Source organism: Geospiza fortis, unplaced genomic scaffold (assembly GCF_000277835.1).
Source record: "Geospiza fortis unplaced genomic scaffold, GeoFor_1.0 scaffold95, whole genome shotgun sequence".
Lineage (NCBI taxonomy): Eukaryota > Metazoa > Chordata > Aves > Passeriformes > Thraupidae > Geospiza > Geospiza fortis.
Genome location: NW_005054333.1, coordinates 4548599 through 4564705, shown reverse-complemented (window position 1 = coordinate 4564705; position 16107 = coordinate 4548599). Strand labels below are relative to the sequence as shown.

General features: G+C 40.2%; 2 protein-coding genes across 3 annotated transcripts in view; one reads left to right on the top strand and one right to left on the bottom strand.

Annotated features, from left to right (window-relative positions):
- MPP6 (membrane palmitoylated protein 6) overlaps positions 1-5103 on the top strand; it is a 27878-nt gene extending 22775 nt beyond the window's left edge. Inside the window, exon 11 of the mRNA XM_031057667.1 lies at positions 1854-5103. Within this exon, the coding sequence (XP_030913527.1) occupies positions 1854-2030 (177 nt within the window). The 3' untranslated portion in view covers positions 2031-5103. The remainder of the gene's footprint in view (positions 1-1853) is intronic.
- A 4343-nt stretch (positions 5104-9446) lies between these two features.
- The window catches only part of GSDME (gasdermin E), a 25204-nt gene continuing 18543 nt past the window's right edge, over positions 9447-16107 (bottom strand). For both annotated transcript variants that reach the window (XM_031057678.1, XM_014307332.1), the window contains 5 exons: positions 15743-15931; positions 14005-14132; positions 13705-13888; positions 12269-12342; positions 9447-11053 (listed from right to left, as the gene is read on the bottom strand). In XM_031057678.1, the coding sequence (XP_030913538.1) occupies positions 10823-11053; positions 12269-12342; positions 13705-13888; positions 14005-14132; positions 15743-15931 (806 nt within the window). In that variant the 3' untranslated portion in view covers positions 9447-10822. The remainder of the gene's footprint in view (positions 11054-12268; positions 12343-13704; positions 13889-14004; positions 14133-15742; positions 15932-16107) is intronic.

The window sequence follows — 16107 nt, the reverse complement described above, 5'->3', positions numbered from 1 at the left end:
AAAAAAGAGCTGCCTAACCAACTACCCCCCCCCCCCCAAAACCCACAAAAACCCCCCAAGAATGCAGGTTGTCCTTGTTTTCACTGCTGCAACATCATGTGCTGCACTGAGAGTGGCTGACAGCTGCCAGAATAGGAAGTGTTGAACAACTTCCCCTGTTGTTCCTTGGATTTGTCATATAAAGTGAAGTGGCATGTTTTGTTCATTAGATCTTCCCTCCTTTTCTTAGACACTATGTGTAGCAGAGGGAAATAAGACGATTCCTCCAATGCAGCTAAGTATAAATACTCTGTGTGGGCATGAACTTTCCCAGCTTCAGGAGCAAAGAAAAAAAAGCCAGATTGAGCAGTTCAACTCCCCAACAGAAAAAAAGCTGTGTTTTGCTGATGGCTCATAATGATTGTGCTGCAGCTTCATAGGAATACCTTGAATAAATGCTGACAGGGCACTCAAAGCTATAAAATGGGGGGGCTGGGTTAGTATTTCCACTAAATGAGTGTATAATTTTTAGTCATAGCTTCTAGTTATTATGCATTCTACTATCTCTGTGGATGCTCAGTCATCCCTCTTTCCTGCTCCAAATGAACCCTGAATTTTATGGTGCATATACAAGAAGGCAAGGTTTAAACTATCCAGACAAGTATAAAAATAATTTCCTGCACTTCCTAATATTTGATTCCCTAAGAGACATCTTTGCCTCTGTATTACTTCTTACAAATAATAGAGAGGTTCGTTAAATTTCAGATACGCATTTATGTGTCTTTACAGATTCTGCATCGCATCCCTGCACACGTATATGGAGTATGATTTGCTATTTCATATTCTTGTGCTTCCTGAACAAATGAAAAACAAATGTAATTTAAAGTATTACAGTTTGCTTGTTAGTGGACCTGGCTGTATTATTTCTAGCATCCTAACCCATTCCATTACAAAAAGTCTGGCTCTTGGGTTCATACATTTACTTATTTCCTTCATTCACTGTGAAGGCTATTGACAAACGTAGTTTTCCATTTTGGCTTTTGTATTGACAGCTGTATCAGGACTTGAAAATATTGAAATAATTACTGTAAAGGGAGATAAATCTCATAACTACTTCCAAAAAAATTGCTGTTGTGCAAAAATTGAGAGGAATTTTTAAAGAATGTAGGACTAGCAAAACGTGAAAACATGCTCAGAGGCACTTTTTATGAAGACTTAATAATGTAGGAATATAAATTTCCTGCATATTTTGCAGCTCATGTCAGGACTACAGGAATGTAGCAGTAGTTTACAAATGAGGGACTGATGTCAGGTGAGCTTGGCTGAAATGTTGTGTCTAAGAGCCATAAGGTATTCTAGAGCTTTATTCTGCTAGAAATTGTCTTTCATTTAATACTAATTTAAAATCTTGGATTTTTGGTGTCTTCTGTGGAAATAAAAGGGACACAAATATATTTACAAAACTGATTGACTCAGTCATTCCTAAAGCATTAATCTTAGTCTGTTTGGATCATGAGTTGTCCTTACAAAGTGATTAACTGCTCCCTGTGCACACCAGCCCAAGTTCATATGCTTCTATTAATTCTCTTTAAAATTGCAAGACTGGCAAACATTTGTTTGCCATATTTAACATTATTGACACCACTCAGAACTTTCTCAGCCCTTTCAATGTATTTTAGCTCAATTTCTGTGTGAATGTATTATAAATGAAAACTTTCCTTATTTTTAAAATGTATGTGGTATCTAGCTTTAAATAGTCAGTTGCAGTATGTACTGAAGGCATCTTCTTCTGCATCTCTAAGGATTTGCCAAGTCTTATCTTTAAATCTTTAGTAAGATTTAGATTCACTAATCCTTAAAAATCTCTTGCACAGGACACTGATCTGAAAAAAACAGTGGATGAGAGCGCGCGGATCCAGCGAGCGTACAACCACTACTTTGACCTGACCATTGTAAATGACAACCTGGACAAAGCCTTCGAGAAGCTGCAGACGGCCATCGAGAGACTGAGGCTGGAGCCTCAGTGGGTCCCCATCAGCTGGGTCTATTGAGTGTTCCAGAGGGAGCTTCAGTAACAAATAAAGTCAGCAGCAGCAAACGTGACGTGTAGATACTGATGATAACCTACAGCACCTGTGCATTTTTACTCTGTGTATATTCAAAAGTACACTGTTCTGAATTTTTATAAAAATGTTGAAGAGAAAGTGTACTTAAATATGTAATTTATTTTAATTTTTCTAACTTTTTACAGATAACCTTTCTATTCATATCACATGAAGGAAATGCGTTTAAGCATTTTTCTATGTTTTGATTTAGTATCTTTGCCTTTTTCATCTAGAGAAACTTTCATTCACTTCAACATTTACATCTTGGTCTTACATTTTCACTGTGATTAAAAAAAGGATACTTGAAACAATTTTTGTAAAATTTGTTAATGTCAGTGTTTAACTGATCAAAAGTCTATAGCTCTTATTAGGAAAGAACACTAATTTCTTTGAGGTTTTTTTTCTTCTTCAAAAAATAATTTCATGGGAGCAGAATTTTAAATATTAAAAGCAGTAACAAAAACACAGGTCCATTGCTCCAGCTGCTTTCAGCTTAATGTTGGTGCATTCCTGATGTTTCAAAAGTTCTTGATATCTCTTGATTTAGATAACTTTTGTCTAGATTCCCTTATATCTGTCTCCTAAAATAACATAGAGCAATACCTTGCAAGCTGCTTATTATGCTTTCTTGGGAGCCAACCTGTTAGCCCATTACAGTTGAAGTACTGACATTAGAAAGTCATACGCAAGGTAATTCAGTGCAATTTGAATAATGGTGAAGTAGCTTGAGAGAGAACCTGATAATGTGGAGCCTTGTAGGTGACACTTAATGTTTAGGACTATTTATTCACACTTGTGAAAACACATTGCTTAAAAAAAAGGAAAAAAAAGACATTTTCTTTTCTTAGGACATTGTTCTGTATTTGTGTAGTGATCTGTGGCTTCATTTCCTGTGATGTCTAGCTGGGTTCTAAATTATCTTTTAAATATTTGTGTGTGATCAACTGCTGTATTTTGAGTGCTGTGTAACGGCATTTCTGTGCTTTTTCTTACATTGTTTTTCATTGCATTTTTCATTAGATAGCTTGTGAATTGGAAGCTTACTGCTAAAAAGCAATGTTGTTTATAGGTTTTTTCGTTTACAGTGTATTTCCTTTTCAGTGACAATTCTCCCCTCAGTGCGCTCATTGATATAATTCATATTAGGTTAGGTTCAGGTTCATTGATCAAAACTTAAGCTGACGTAAATTAATGAGAACAGAAGGAAAATACAGCTTGTTGCTCAGATGAGCTCTTTTTGTGACCATGTTTTATATGACACTGTCAGCTGTTGTATATAGTCACATTCACCATCACATACTGGCTTAGGTGTCTAAACTGAAGTCATCTGTTTAATTCCTCTTCCATCTGGTGACAGGCACCTGGCTCTGGATTCCTTTTCAACACCAAAGTGTGACCCGGAATGCTATCAAAAGGCATCTTCCTCAGAACTATTTCTGGAGGAAGACAAGCTTAGGCACTGTAAAACAGCATTGCTTCCTGTGGCTCTCAAAAGACTTTTATGTGCACAAGGAAGTGAAAAAATTGAGTGGATGCAGTAGAGGAAAACTGTTTGAAAAACCCTCAAAACACCCGTATGCAAAAGATGGTTTTTACACAGCCTGTAAAGTTGGTTGTTGTGGGGGAAGAGGGACAGAGAAGGCTTGAAATCCCAGTGTGCGTGTGGAAAATGCTAGTTAAACTTGTGTGTAGCACAGGAGATCTTGGCTCTTAATAATGAGATTTCAAAATGTTTTTCAGAGGAAATATGAAATTTTCTAAGGAAAATTTGTACCACTGCTTTTTTATTGTTATGCTTTCCAGGATGTGTTTTCTCTGTTTTTTTTAAGTTTGGCAGAGCTCTCAGTTGTGGCACCAGCATGGGACTTGTAGTTTTCTTTCCCAGGAGACACATTCTGTGATCCTGTTGCTCAGAGTCTGCTTTGAGAAGTGGATGGAGTGTGGTGTGTAGCAGCAAATGACAGCAGGGCTGTTGCTTGGCTATTTCAGTGGTTTGCTTTTGGCACTCTGTGCTGAACATGGCTGAACTGTGTTTGTGTACTGTGTCATGGGAGTCCTCCATATGCTGTAAATAAGATATGCTGTCTGGACAGATAAGATGCCTTTTCATTATGAGTTAGAAATATACCCTTATTTCCAGTGCCAAAAGTGGGCTGACTTCACTCTTCCCCAATGAATGGAATGAGAAGATTCTTCAGTTTACACACCTCAGTACTTCATATTGCAAATATCACTTATTTTCATCTTTTTTCTGTAAATTTACTGAACCAAACACATGAAACACAGCCACCAAGGTGTAGTCAGGAAAGCTTCTCTCTGCTCATTCTGTTTCCATCCCAGGGAGAATACTGTCAAGAGAGTCTCCCTAGTTAGCAATCTCCAGAGTAGTCACGTATTTGCTAAAGCCTAAAGCTTGAATGTTTGCTTCAGGTTCACTCTGTGGGTTTAAGTCAGGAGGTGGGGTGTTGTGGCTGAGCTTTGGGTGGTGGTGGTGGTGATGTAGATGGCAGTGAGCAATTCTGCAGTGCAGTTCTGAAGCAGTAAGAGAAGGTGACTTGCTTGGGTTGGCACAAAGATGGTGTGGAAGTATCTGCAGGTCTGATTTGGTTGTCTGTGTGCCAGGCTGGGGGGGAAAACAGCCCAAACCCAAACACCACACCCCGTGCATCTGTGTGTTAAATCTTGAGTGTTCACATTGGATTGTTTAATGGTGAGAGGGGGAGGGAGATTGCTTTGTTTCTTTGTAGTAGTTTTGGGTTTTGGCATAGTCAGATTTTCATCAGATACTTTGCTTAGTTTGTCCCCACCTAGTAGAATGGCTGGAACAAGAAAAACAGTCACTATTTTTTAAAAGGAATGTTCTTGGAGGTTCTTGAAATGCTGATGTTGTTTCAGTCACATCCACAGCAGTGATGGTCCCTACCTGTCAGGGTGTGCTGCATCAGCTGTTGTACATTGTGCAATTAGGGGAGAAGACACTATGAGAGGCTCATTTTGAGCAAGCAAAAACATTTCATAAAACACCTGTTTGGAGTATTTTGGAGGAGTTATTTTAACTCCTCCAAAATACTCCAAACAGGTTTTCACAGGATTTCACATTATCTCATTCTGTACTAAACATTCATTTTCCAGATTCTAACAGGAAAACTTTACATTGACTGTTAAAGAGTACAATAGGTGTGTCTGAGCGAGGTGAAGATGCTGCTAAATGTTTAAGATATGTGGTATGTATCACAAGATAAATATTTAAGTAGTTTAGGAAAAGTAAATTATCAAATAGTTGTCTGTGTATATGTATGTGGATGGTAAAACAAAAAATGCTCATGTTGGTTATCACATTACTAAGCTACCACGACTTAATCCAGAAATGTTACCTGCATGTGAGACTTTAGAACTGGTACACTTCTCTACCTGGTTAATTGTGTTTACTAATGTATATTTTTCTAAATATACAGATATTTCAATCTAAAAAAAAAAACTATATTTATCTGTAATTTCTATCTGTTTTGGACAGTGCATGAGGTGCTGTAAAATTCTGTACATATAGAGACTTATAGAAGAAACACTCTAGTTGCCCCGTGAATGAAAAGTTATACATAGAAGTACAGTCAGTATTCCAAGACCTGTAAGTTATTTCCCTGAATTCACCAAAAATTCACTTAAGCGTGCACCAGTCTCAACTCTCCTGTAAATACTATGGTGCACTGTGTACCCAGATGATGACCTTGCTGTCTCTAAGTGTTGTAGCAGGTCTGCTTTAGGTTCTGCATCAAGATGCAGTCCAAGTTAGTGGGATAATTATAATGGAATACATCATCTTGCATAGATTTATAAAGGTCTTTCAAAATGTTCTGCAAACCTTTGCAACGAAGGTAAACACGGAGCAGAATCACAGATCTTTGTAGGCAAGGAAAATCAAGTTCATAACCAAGGCAGTATCTGTGACTTGTGCCATGTTCTTGGCTCAGGGCAGCTCTGTGTACTTAGTTGTACAAAAGCTTTGTGGAGCAGGATGGCAGATCAGCTCATTGCTTTTGAATTTCTGTTTATATAAACTGTCACATCTTGGCTGAGCTCAAATTGTGACATTTTTTTCCTTCATCCTCTCTACTCGCTTCTAAAATCATACCTAAGTGACTTGCTTACAAATTGCCTGCAGCTCAGTGCTCAGGAAGTCACCTGGGTTTGGTTTTGTTTTTTGAAGAGGGTGATTCAGCTAAGAAATAGGAAACTTCTTTCTCTTTGAAACACAGAAAATCCCTGGGTAGGTACCCCCTTGAGCCCAGTGGGCCTCTGCAATGCTCAAGGACCAGTGGAGAGCAATCAAGCAGAGCACTCCAGACATCAGGAACTGGGTTCTTACCTGTCCTTACACATGAGCCAATGTTGTGAACATAAACTCCCTTCACCTCTCCCATGGTTTCCCAGCCAGGCTTCCTGTAGGTTGCTTCTCTGCTCCCACTGAACCTTGAGGCCCTGTCCCAGTGCATGGACAGTGCCTCCTGCAGCAGCTGCCCCATTGCCCGTTGTGCCTGTGGGGGCAGCTCTCAGATAGCCAACAGCTGGGGCTCTGTCCCATGTCCTGCACATCTGTACAGGCTGTTTGCTTCATGTGGGGTTCCCTGCCTCACCCAAATTCCAAAGAGTTCAAGTACCACATGGTTATTGCCAAACTTCATGATGCTACTCTGCAGAAGTGGTGAGATCGTTTTATTGGTGTCTGTGTGGTGGGTATTGCATCAAAGACTCGCAGTCTGCTGGGCCTCTTGCCTTAAATACTCCTCAGCTCCCAGCACCCTCCTCTCCCTGCAATAAAAACCTCTCCTGGGCCACTGAAAGGGGTTCTATCCTTAAGGCTACTTTAATTTACTTTCTCTGGTGGACTGTTGTGACTGACAGTGCTGAAGTGAAGTCCTGGCCCTTCTTTTTATTTTCCCAGGGTTTCTTCTTTTTTGGCCTGTACTTCTTAGTTTTCACATATGTTTAACAGTCTTGCTGGTGGAAATTGTCTGGGATTCTCAACTTGTGTCTTACAGAGGAAATAGTAGTTAACAAAAACATCAGTATTTAGGACTTGTATTACTCACTGGTTTTAGGCCCAAGACAGATCCTAAAAATAAAAATAGGAAACACTTGTAAAATAATCAGTTTTGGTTATTTTTACAGGCAGCTTTGGCTTCTGATCATATTAAAGGCGTGCTTGTGCCCACACACACAAACACCCATATATATACATATATAAATAAAACATAGGGATAAATGCTGCAAACAATTCAGGCAGTGTCTACTGAATTACCTGAATTCTCTGCAGTGGATTATTGTTCCACAGTTACATTGTCAACTGCTGAATTCTCAGTTCATTTGCTGGTACTGCAGCTGGGATTTACTGGTACAGGCCTAAAAACAAACCCCAGCTTGGTGAAGGCTGGTACGTAGCTTCACCTACAAATGGAATTTATTTAGCAGGGGTTCAGCAATATTTATATTTTATAGAATAAGTGACACTTGAAGTAATTTTTTTCTTGCTATTTGGAACTGTTTCTTATTCTCATTGGGTATGGAGTTCGTTTTGCTGCTAGGACAGTGGTCAGGTAACAGAGTTAAAGTAGTCCTGGAAACACTTTCTCCCATTTAGCCTCTTCCTTTTTATGTCAGTAGCTCCATGCTAATACTTTTCCATGCAATTTTGGTTGTTCCTGTGGCTGAGCCAACTGTTGGTTACTCCACAAGCAGCCAACATTTACCTGAATACAGCAGAGCCTCTTCCAAAAACCCAATCTCTCTGTTACCTGACTTCTCACATGATCCATAGCATAAAGCAAAATGAACAGTGCTGCTTTGTACAGGCAAAAAAAAGTTTTGACTGATTTTTGTGGGTTTAGGTCTTGTACACAATTATGTGTGGAGATAACTGTTGAAATATATTGTTTCCCCCTAGGAAAATGCATGTTGAGCATCCCTTCCCCACTCCCCATGTGTTGCCCATGTGTAACATTTGTGCACTGTGGTGTAGGGAGGGGAACTGCTTCTGTGGGGTTGAAAACACAAGAAAGTTGCTGCTTTCCACCCTCACACCGGGCTAAGAACTGTAGGATCTTGGTTGTGTTGGGGTTTAAATGTATATTAGAACTCTGTCACCAGGCGTTTCCTTACCTTGCTTTTCTCACAACTGGTTTTGCCAGTTGGAAGCTCTCATGGTTTTGTTTCGTGGTTTTTTTTTTTATTTTATTTCTACAGTTATTAAATCAACCTGCATTTGAATTTGTAAAACTTTCAAAACTGCTCTCCTGTAAAAAATAGTTTCTTTAGCTGAAAACTTCCTACAAGAAAAATCTTAACCTGAATTAGCTGATTTTTTTAATATAAACCTGGAAATTATTTAGTACCTAATTGTTTGAATACAGTACTGTAGAGCAGGCCTAGGATATGGGACTTGTTAGCATTGTGACTTCATACTGATAAAGTCAGCTACTATGTGGGATGTTTTTAAATTGTGACTTGTTTTCTAAGACCCCCCCCACCTTGTCTTTTTCACAGCTAATATTTTCACAATAAACACAGCCAAACATGAAAATGTTAATGTACAAATGATGAAATTCTGTTAATTCCCAACAAAATATTTTTGTATATAATAAAGATTTAATATTGAAAAAATGTAATTGGCTTTTTTCTGATTTTTTTTGGTCATAGCCTGCATTTGAGCCACATAACGTATCAAGGACCAGTCTTTGAATCTGCCTTTTATCTTTGGATTTTGGTGCTCTACCTACATAAAAGCAGCTTTTCAGTTAGTCTTGTTTATCTCTCTGTTCATCAATGTGCCAAATCCCCATTCCACGCACAGGGAGACCTTGGGGGCTCTTCAGCCACCCTGGGAATGTCGTCATTGCTGAACCTGGGCACCAGATTTTCTGAGCACTGCAGCACAAATGGAGTCGATCTCCTGGGCCCACACAGGAATGGGCCAGTGGACAAAACCCAGGGATTTGGGCAGGTGGAAGGAGGCAGGTGCTGGGGACCGCAGCAAGGCAGAGCCCGCTGGCCTCTGCAGGCAGCACATACTCCTTGAAAGGCTGCTGACCTCCTCCTGCATTGCAAAGGTATGGATTCTCCAACCTTCCTCCCAGGCAAGGCAAAGGGAAGCAGTATTCTGGGGAGGTTAAGTCAGGGTGTGAAATCATACCCTATGTAAGAGACAAGCTTCAGCCTCCTCTGAAGCACCCTATGGGTCTTTTACCACCTCCTTTGCTAGGGAAGACCACATCCAAGCTTGAAAAAGCATTTTCCATGTGAGGACAGCCTGGAGTCGCTTGTTTGTTGAAGATGCAGTCTCCAAAAGAAAAACAATGGAAATGACATGTGTAAGTTATTCTATTGTTTTGACATAGCATTTAATAGAAAGTTTTTGTAAACTCATTACAGAGGCAACTTTTAGTAGTGATAGGTAAAAGACAACTGTCCCACTTAGACACAGCTCCCAGAAGCAGAGTTCCATGTTCAGCTCCTCAAGGATCTTCTACACCAGCACAAAGTTCAGGCAACCCCATCAGCTTCACTGAACAGATGAGCTGCAGAAACGCCCACGTCCCAGTGTGCAGAGCTATCCTGAACTCTCAGGCAGTGGAAAAGCACCGTGGTGCTTTTCTGCAAAGTCCATGTCCTCAAGGAACACTGAACTGGCGTGACTTTTTAAAGGCTTAGACAATCTGCTCAAGGCCTTGTGAGAATAGAGCAGGAAAGTGAGCAGAACTCTTACCCACCAGCTACGCTGCAGGGCCTGGTTACTGATCACCCCCACACTGGTGCCTGCTTGTTTGTCTCTCAGCCATCTCAACTGATACTCCACCTACTTGGAACATCTTCCCAAGCCCACATTTACAGTGATCTCCGCTGCATTTCTGTTCCATCCATGATTATAAAAAATTATGATGAAAAAACAGACAAAATAGTTCAAGCACATAGTGCTTTACTAATACTTTTCTGTTAGTCAAAGAAACAAGCAAAATATCTGCATTGAAAATGTCATATGGGTAAAATGATAATTTCTGTGGTGTGCACCAGGGACCCTTCATGTGCACATACCAGAAGGCATTGCCATGCCAAAGTTCAGAATGCAGCTGAAACTTGCTAAGACAAGTAAAAACATACCAGAAAAGAGAATGCTGTACAGAGGTATGAATCCCTAAAGTGGGTCTTGGTGGTTGAAAAAGAGGCTTTGTTATTTCCTGCAGTGTGCAGTTCATATCCGTAAAAGCCAAACAATAATTAATAAGAGAATCTAATCGAGTACCTTTTAAGAGCCCTCCATTGCACTTGCTCCAGAGTGAAGGCATTCTGCACACCCAGGCTTAAGGAGAAAAGCAGCTGCTGCATTGCAGAACCTGGGTTTCCAGGGTCTGCCTGTTTGCTTGCTTACAAAAAGCAGTTTGTACTTTGCTGCTTTCTCCCATGCATATTAATGCAAGCAATCAGGCTTTCACTGCCCTGCAGATCTGACACCTACCAGAGCGGCTATGTTCAGTTTCTCTCCCATGGCTCTCTTTTTTAATTTCTCCCCTTCATCCCTTATTTATGTATTTTTCACTGAAACTGCAGAGTCCCCTGGTCACCCTAATTCCTGGCTGTGCTGCCTTAAGTACCAACAGAACAGCTCTACTGCTGATCCCAAACACACCAAAATTACAGAGCTACAAAAGAAGCAACAGGCTACAGCAAAAACTGGATACTCAGTACAGCTCCTATACATTCCCACCTAAAGCATGAAATCCATACAGTGCAACATAAAGAACAAGTGGGAAGAATCTCGGTTCTTTCATAGTTACAGCTCTTACAGAAGACTCTGTCATTTCCAGATTAATGTTTGATGAAGCAAACAGCCTTTGCACGACCTCAAATCTTCCTCTGTCAGCCAGAGTGGCCACCAAAGGACTGCTCAGTGCCACAGTGCCATCAGCTGAAGCGACGTTAGGCTGCATTCATGAGAGACAGCAAAAGACAGAGACATTAAAACATTTTCCAGGCACTGCTGTTCCTGCCACTGCACAGCTCAGTTTCATATAAAACCACAGGAGAGCTGACAAGGCAGCAGCAAAAGGTCAAGATTCCCTTTGCTATTAGCCCTGACAAGTACAACGTACTGATCCACAACCAAAGCTCCATGGCACACTTTAAGGGGAAACATCTCTCCTACTTGTCATTCCCTGAGTTCTACTTCTCTCACTGCACATCACACTAACCTATCACTCTGAGCAAACAGAAGAACTCCCCTTGCTCCTACATATTTAAAGGATTTTACTATTGTTTTTCTAAGTGACTTTAAAAAGCTTAGAAAAATCACAGAATCAGAGAATGTTTTGGGTTGGAAGGGATCTTAAAAGATCATTAAGTTCCAATCCCCCTGCCACAGGCAAGGACGCTTTTCACTAGACTAAGTTATTCAAAGCCCCATCCAACCTGGCCTTTAACACTTCCAGGGCTGGGGCATCCACAACTGCCCTGGGCAACCTGTTCCAGTGCCTCACCACTTTCATAGTAAAGAATTTCTTCCCATCTAAACCTACCCTCCTTCAGTCTGAATCCAGTCCTTCTTGTCCTGCCACTACATGCTCTTGTAAAAAGTCTCCATTTTTTTTGTAAGTTTCCTTCAGGTACTGGGAGGCTGCAATTAGGTCACCCTGAAGCCTTCTCTTCTCCAGGCTAAACAAATCCAATTCTCTTACTCTTTCCTCACAGGAGAGGTGCTCCATTACTCCAATGCCCTGCACCATTCCTTCAGCAGTTACAATAAATGGCCTCAGAGTTTTGAGACTTCAGGGTTTGCCAAGGCTCAAGCACTGTTGCTATCAAAGCGAAATTTGTTTCCCAAGGAGAGATGATTACTGCTACTGAGACTTTAAAACAGTGAGACTATTAGAAAAAGAAAACCAGAGTTTAAGTCACAATTTTCTTTTGCTCCCAAACCATGAAATCTCCCAAACACAGCAATGTTCAGAGGTTAGATATCCACGTGCAGTAAATTACGTGCTGCATTTGCCACATCAGATTCTGACCTTGCCTAAGCACTGCCTACAGCTGAAATTCCCACTGGAGCTTGACATCTCCTCCTTTACTGGGGAGAAATATGGCTGAGGACACAGCCACTCCTGCTGCTGTGCCCATGGGTACATCTCATCTCCATTACTCACCAAACAGCACAAGGCTGGAACAACCTGAAGATCGCAGCAGGCACGCAGCAGGACAAGGGTGTCATCAGGCAGCTCTGTGGAGGACACATGCACAGACAAAGGTCATTTCCAGTGAACCCTGCACCAGGCTGGCTGCTGGAATAGGCACTTCATCAGGGAGCTAACAGGTCCTCCTCAGCTGGATGTTTGGAAGAGGCTGATCCAGCCCCTTCCTGCCAGCAGAACAGAATGGGATGGGCAGAGGGTCTGACTATCTCTGTCCTTGAGAAAAGACATTTGTAGGAAAGGAGGTTTCCTCCCCATCACCTTGCCTCTCCCTAAGTATCTCCTCAGCATTTAACTCTGAGTCTGGAGGCTGGATGAATGACTTAAGCCTTGAATAAACCAAGAACCTATGCTCCCAAATCCATAGGTGATGCTAACTTCTGCAAAGCCCAATTTGAGAGGAATGGCATAGCTGAGACTGCCTCAATGCTGGGAGAGGGACTAGCTGATCCCTGTGGTGCCCTTCAACTCTGTAACAAAAAGGCTGTAATTCCTACCACAAGCAACAAGCATAAAACAGCTTTTGAATCTAGATCCAGCTACACTTATGTCTGGACTTTAGCAGCAGACATTATGTCCGAAGTCAGGTAATAATGCAACACACTCAATTAACTGTGCCCTGCTGTTAATGGCATCTGACAATTGATACCACATCAGCAGGTTTCTGTTTTCTATTTCTCTTCTCTCTCCACAAATGAGTTAAGCTCTCCCACCTGGGTCCTGTGCATATATGGATGCACACTGACATTCTGCTGCACGGTGCCACAATTTACACTGTTATCCTTCGTTATCTTAATGTCAGGAAATTCTTTATATACAAGACAGAAGAGAAAAATCCACGGAAGTCTGTCTTGGACTTTGCAGGTAGGTTTTAATTAACACTGTGGTGCCAACTAGATTGTGAGGATGGCATTTGTTTGACATTTATGTTTAATCTCCTGTTTCAGCAGCTGCAACACAGCCCTCTAATTGCAGTGTCTCTGTGTTAAAGTCATTTTTGCTAAATTTAGTTTGCACTTGAACAATATACACTGTTACACGGGAGACAACACCTAATTTGTAATTCTCAGCCTTTAGGCAGGAAGGACTCTGGCATGCAATAAGTACAGAAATTAGCTTGCCAAACTGCAAATGCTCACACTCAGCAGAAGCAAAGTTGAGCAGTCTTGGGGGAATGTACAATTTACACACAAAATCTGTCAGTGATTGAGGGCTGAATTTAATTCACAGCCAGGAATGCTAAGCATAGTATACCAAACTCATAAAAAAGGAACAGAAAAATTTATGTTCATGCAGCTCACCAACTGCTCAAAGAAAGCCATAAAAGCTTTAACATGGAGGGAGCTTCTAAAAGGAAAATAAAATTTTTAAAAGGCCTTTTCACAACATACCAGATATAGCACTGATAAGAAGGTGAGCAGCTGAGAAAAGTTCTTCATCCTGAGGCTGATATTTCTGCAACAGCTCACTCTTTAAACTGCACCCTAAGAGCTGCAAGAAGTCAAGGAGGTCTCTTTGTTCTTCAAGTTTTAACTCCTCCAGATCTGGCTTGTCTCCTGTGCAGATATCATCGAACTGAAAGCAAAAGAATAAGCAAAACTTCTTGAAAAGAGAAAAATCCACGCAAAAGAGAATGCTAGTAATATTCTGAAATTACTTTTAGGAAGAAATCCAAAGGTTCTTCATCTTACCATGTCCCCCAGGGCAGTCACCATTTCTTCATGGAGCAAGAGTTCACAAAGGGTTTTATATAAAGCTCTTTGCTTGTCTTCAGGAAGCTTCACAAAGGGCTGGAACTGGGTCTTCAACCGTGACAGATCTTTCCCAAGAAAGCAGGGGAAAATAAAACTAAATATTTCTACACAAATGCCAGTAAAACCAGGTAACATTTTGCTATGTGTTTCACAAGCTCATTTGTCACCACACCTTGACAACCCTCACATCCTGATATCCACCAGCACAAGTTATAATGCAAGGTTTGAACAGATCTGATTTTATTTCCTAAGGAGCCAATGAAACCTCAATGCAAACATTAAGAAAGAAGAACAGCTACCAAGAATCAACATTTTGGTGTTTAGTATTTCTAGTATTTTGAAATTCAATACTTTAATGTTAACAAACTAACTACATCCTAAGTCTTCCACTTTGAAGTCTATCTCCAGAGAATGTTCATTTATATGGCAGAATGAAGAGTACTCATTAAGTACAAGGGAATGCTCTGCATTCATTTTCTCACAATTCAACTATGATACTGAAATTAAATCTTCTGTGACATAAAATTACCATGTTGCTAAAAAAAATGAAGCTTTCAAATCAATAATGCCAACTGGAAGGTTGGAATGGCTCTTTTTTCCACATTCCAAAAATGTGGGCATACAAGTGTTCTCAAATTTGTTTAAAAGAAATTTTCCTTCATGTCACTCCAGTCAAGAAACACGCTCTGTTTAAAGATGTCCTTTTTAACTAAAAAATTACTTCACTGGGGAAAAGAAAAAGCCCAGCCACAGGCAGGTATTTTGTTTATCTGATGCAATGGTATGAATTTGTCTATACAAATAACAGAAAATGAAATGTACTTCCAAATTCTTTAGTAAAAACAATTTTTTTAGCTTTTTCATTTTCCAAGAGACAGCAGAGGTTAAATTATTTAAAGAAATCTCCGAGACTTTTAAGCAAGAAAAGCAAATAGGTCTGTCAAACTAAAACAAAAAACAGAATAGTGGCATACCATTCTTTCACAAGTGTTTTTTACATATTGTTTATTTATCAAGGGGGAAACTCATCAGGAGAACCAGCTGTAAGAACTCCACCAAGAACTGAGGAAAAGCACAGTGTGTTCTGAGACCTTGACTGGTTTTCCCTTTTTCCATTCTGTTCCACAAGTAACATTCCTGCCTCTTCTTTCCACATTCCTACAATAAAAACTTGTACCTGGGCCATTATACCAATTTGCAAATCTCCATTTAAACCACATTTTGATTTTCTCAGTTACAATGCTTCTCAGAAAATAATGATGCTAAGTTAAGGCAAGGGAGATGTCTATTTCTGAGACTTAACCTGCAACTGAGAAGCTTTACTGAGAGTATTTTTCAAATAAAGAGAAACTATTTTCAGTGACCCCTTCTGAATGAAAGCACGTATCATCACTAAACTTGCAGAGGTTATCTGGAATGCAAAAGAGCCATCTGACTTTTTAAGATGATCTTTATGACAGATGGATTCAGAATCTTTACAAAAAGAGTCCACTGCATACACTCATTGCAAACTGATTTTTTTATATTCTTTCAGTGCATTCCCCCAAGAGTTCCTGATAAGAGCTATTAAAATGAACTAACAAGATTTCTTACTTGCTATTGTACCAGATTATTTCTGCCTATCAGGTTATTTAATGCACTGTAATATAATCATGCAAAGCATTTCTGGTAATACCTTGTTTCAATATAGTTATAGAAGCATCACTGGGAACGAGGTTTTTAGCCCCAGAGTACGTCTCATTATCAACAGCATCTGGCTGATAGAGGAACGAAGCATCTCTGAATTGAACCGAATGGGGAGAAGCTGAGCCTTCTGTACTTTCTTTTTCAAAACCTCCTTGCTGTTCATCTAGCAGACAGAACTCTGTAATTAGAAATTCAATCAAAAACAATAATTAATAAAAAATAGATGAGCAATTACTGAATGAGATGATAGCTTGTCTTTTCTAGTGTTCTCGCACGTCATTTCTCCATGTGTTGTCTCTTCCAGATGGAGAGAATGCCAGTGGTTGCTGTGCATGTGAATTATTGAGCATTCCT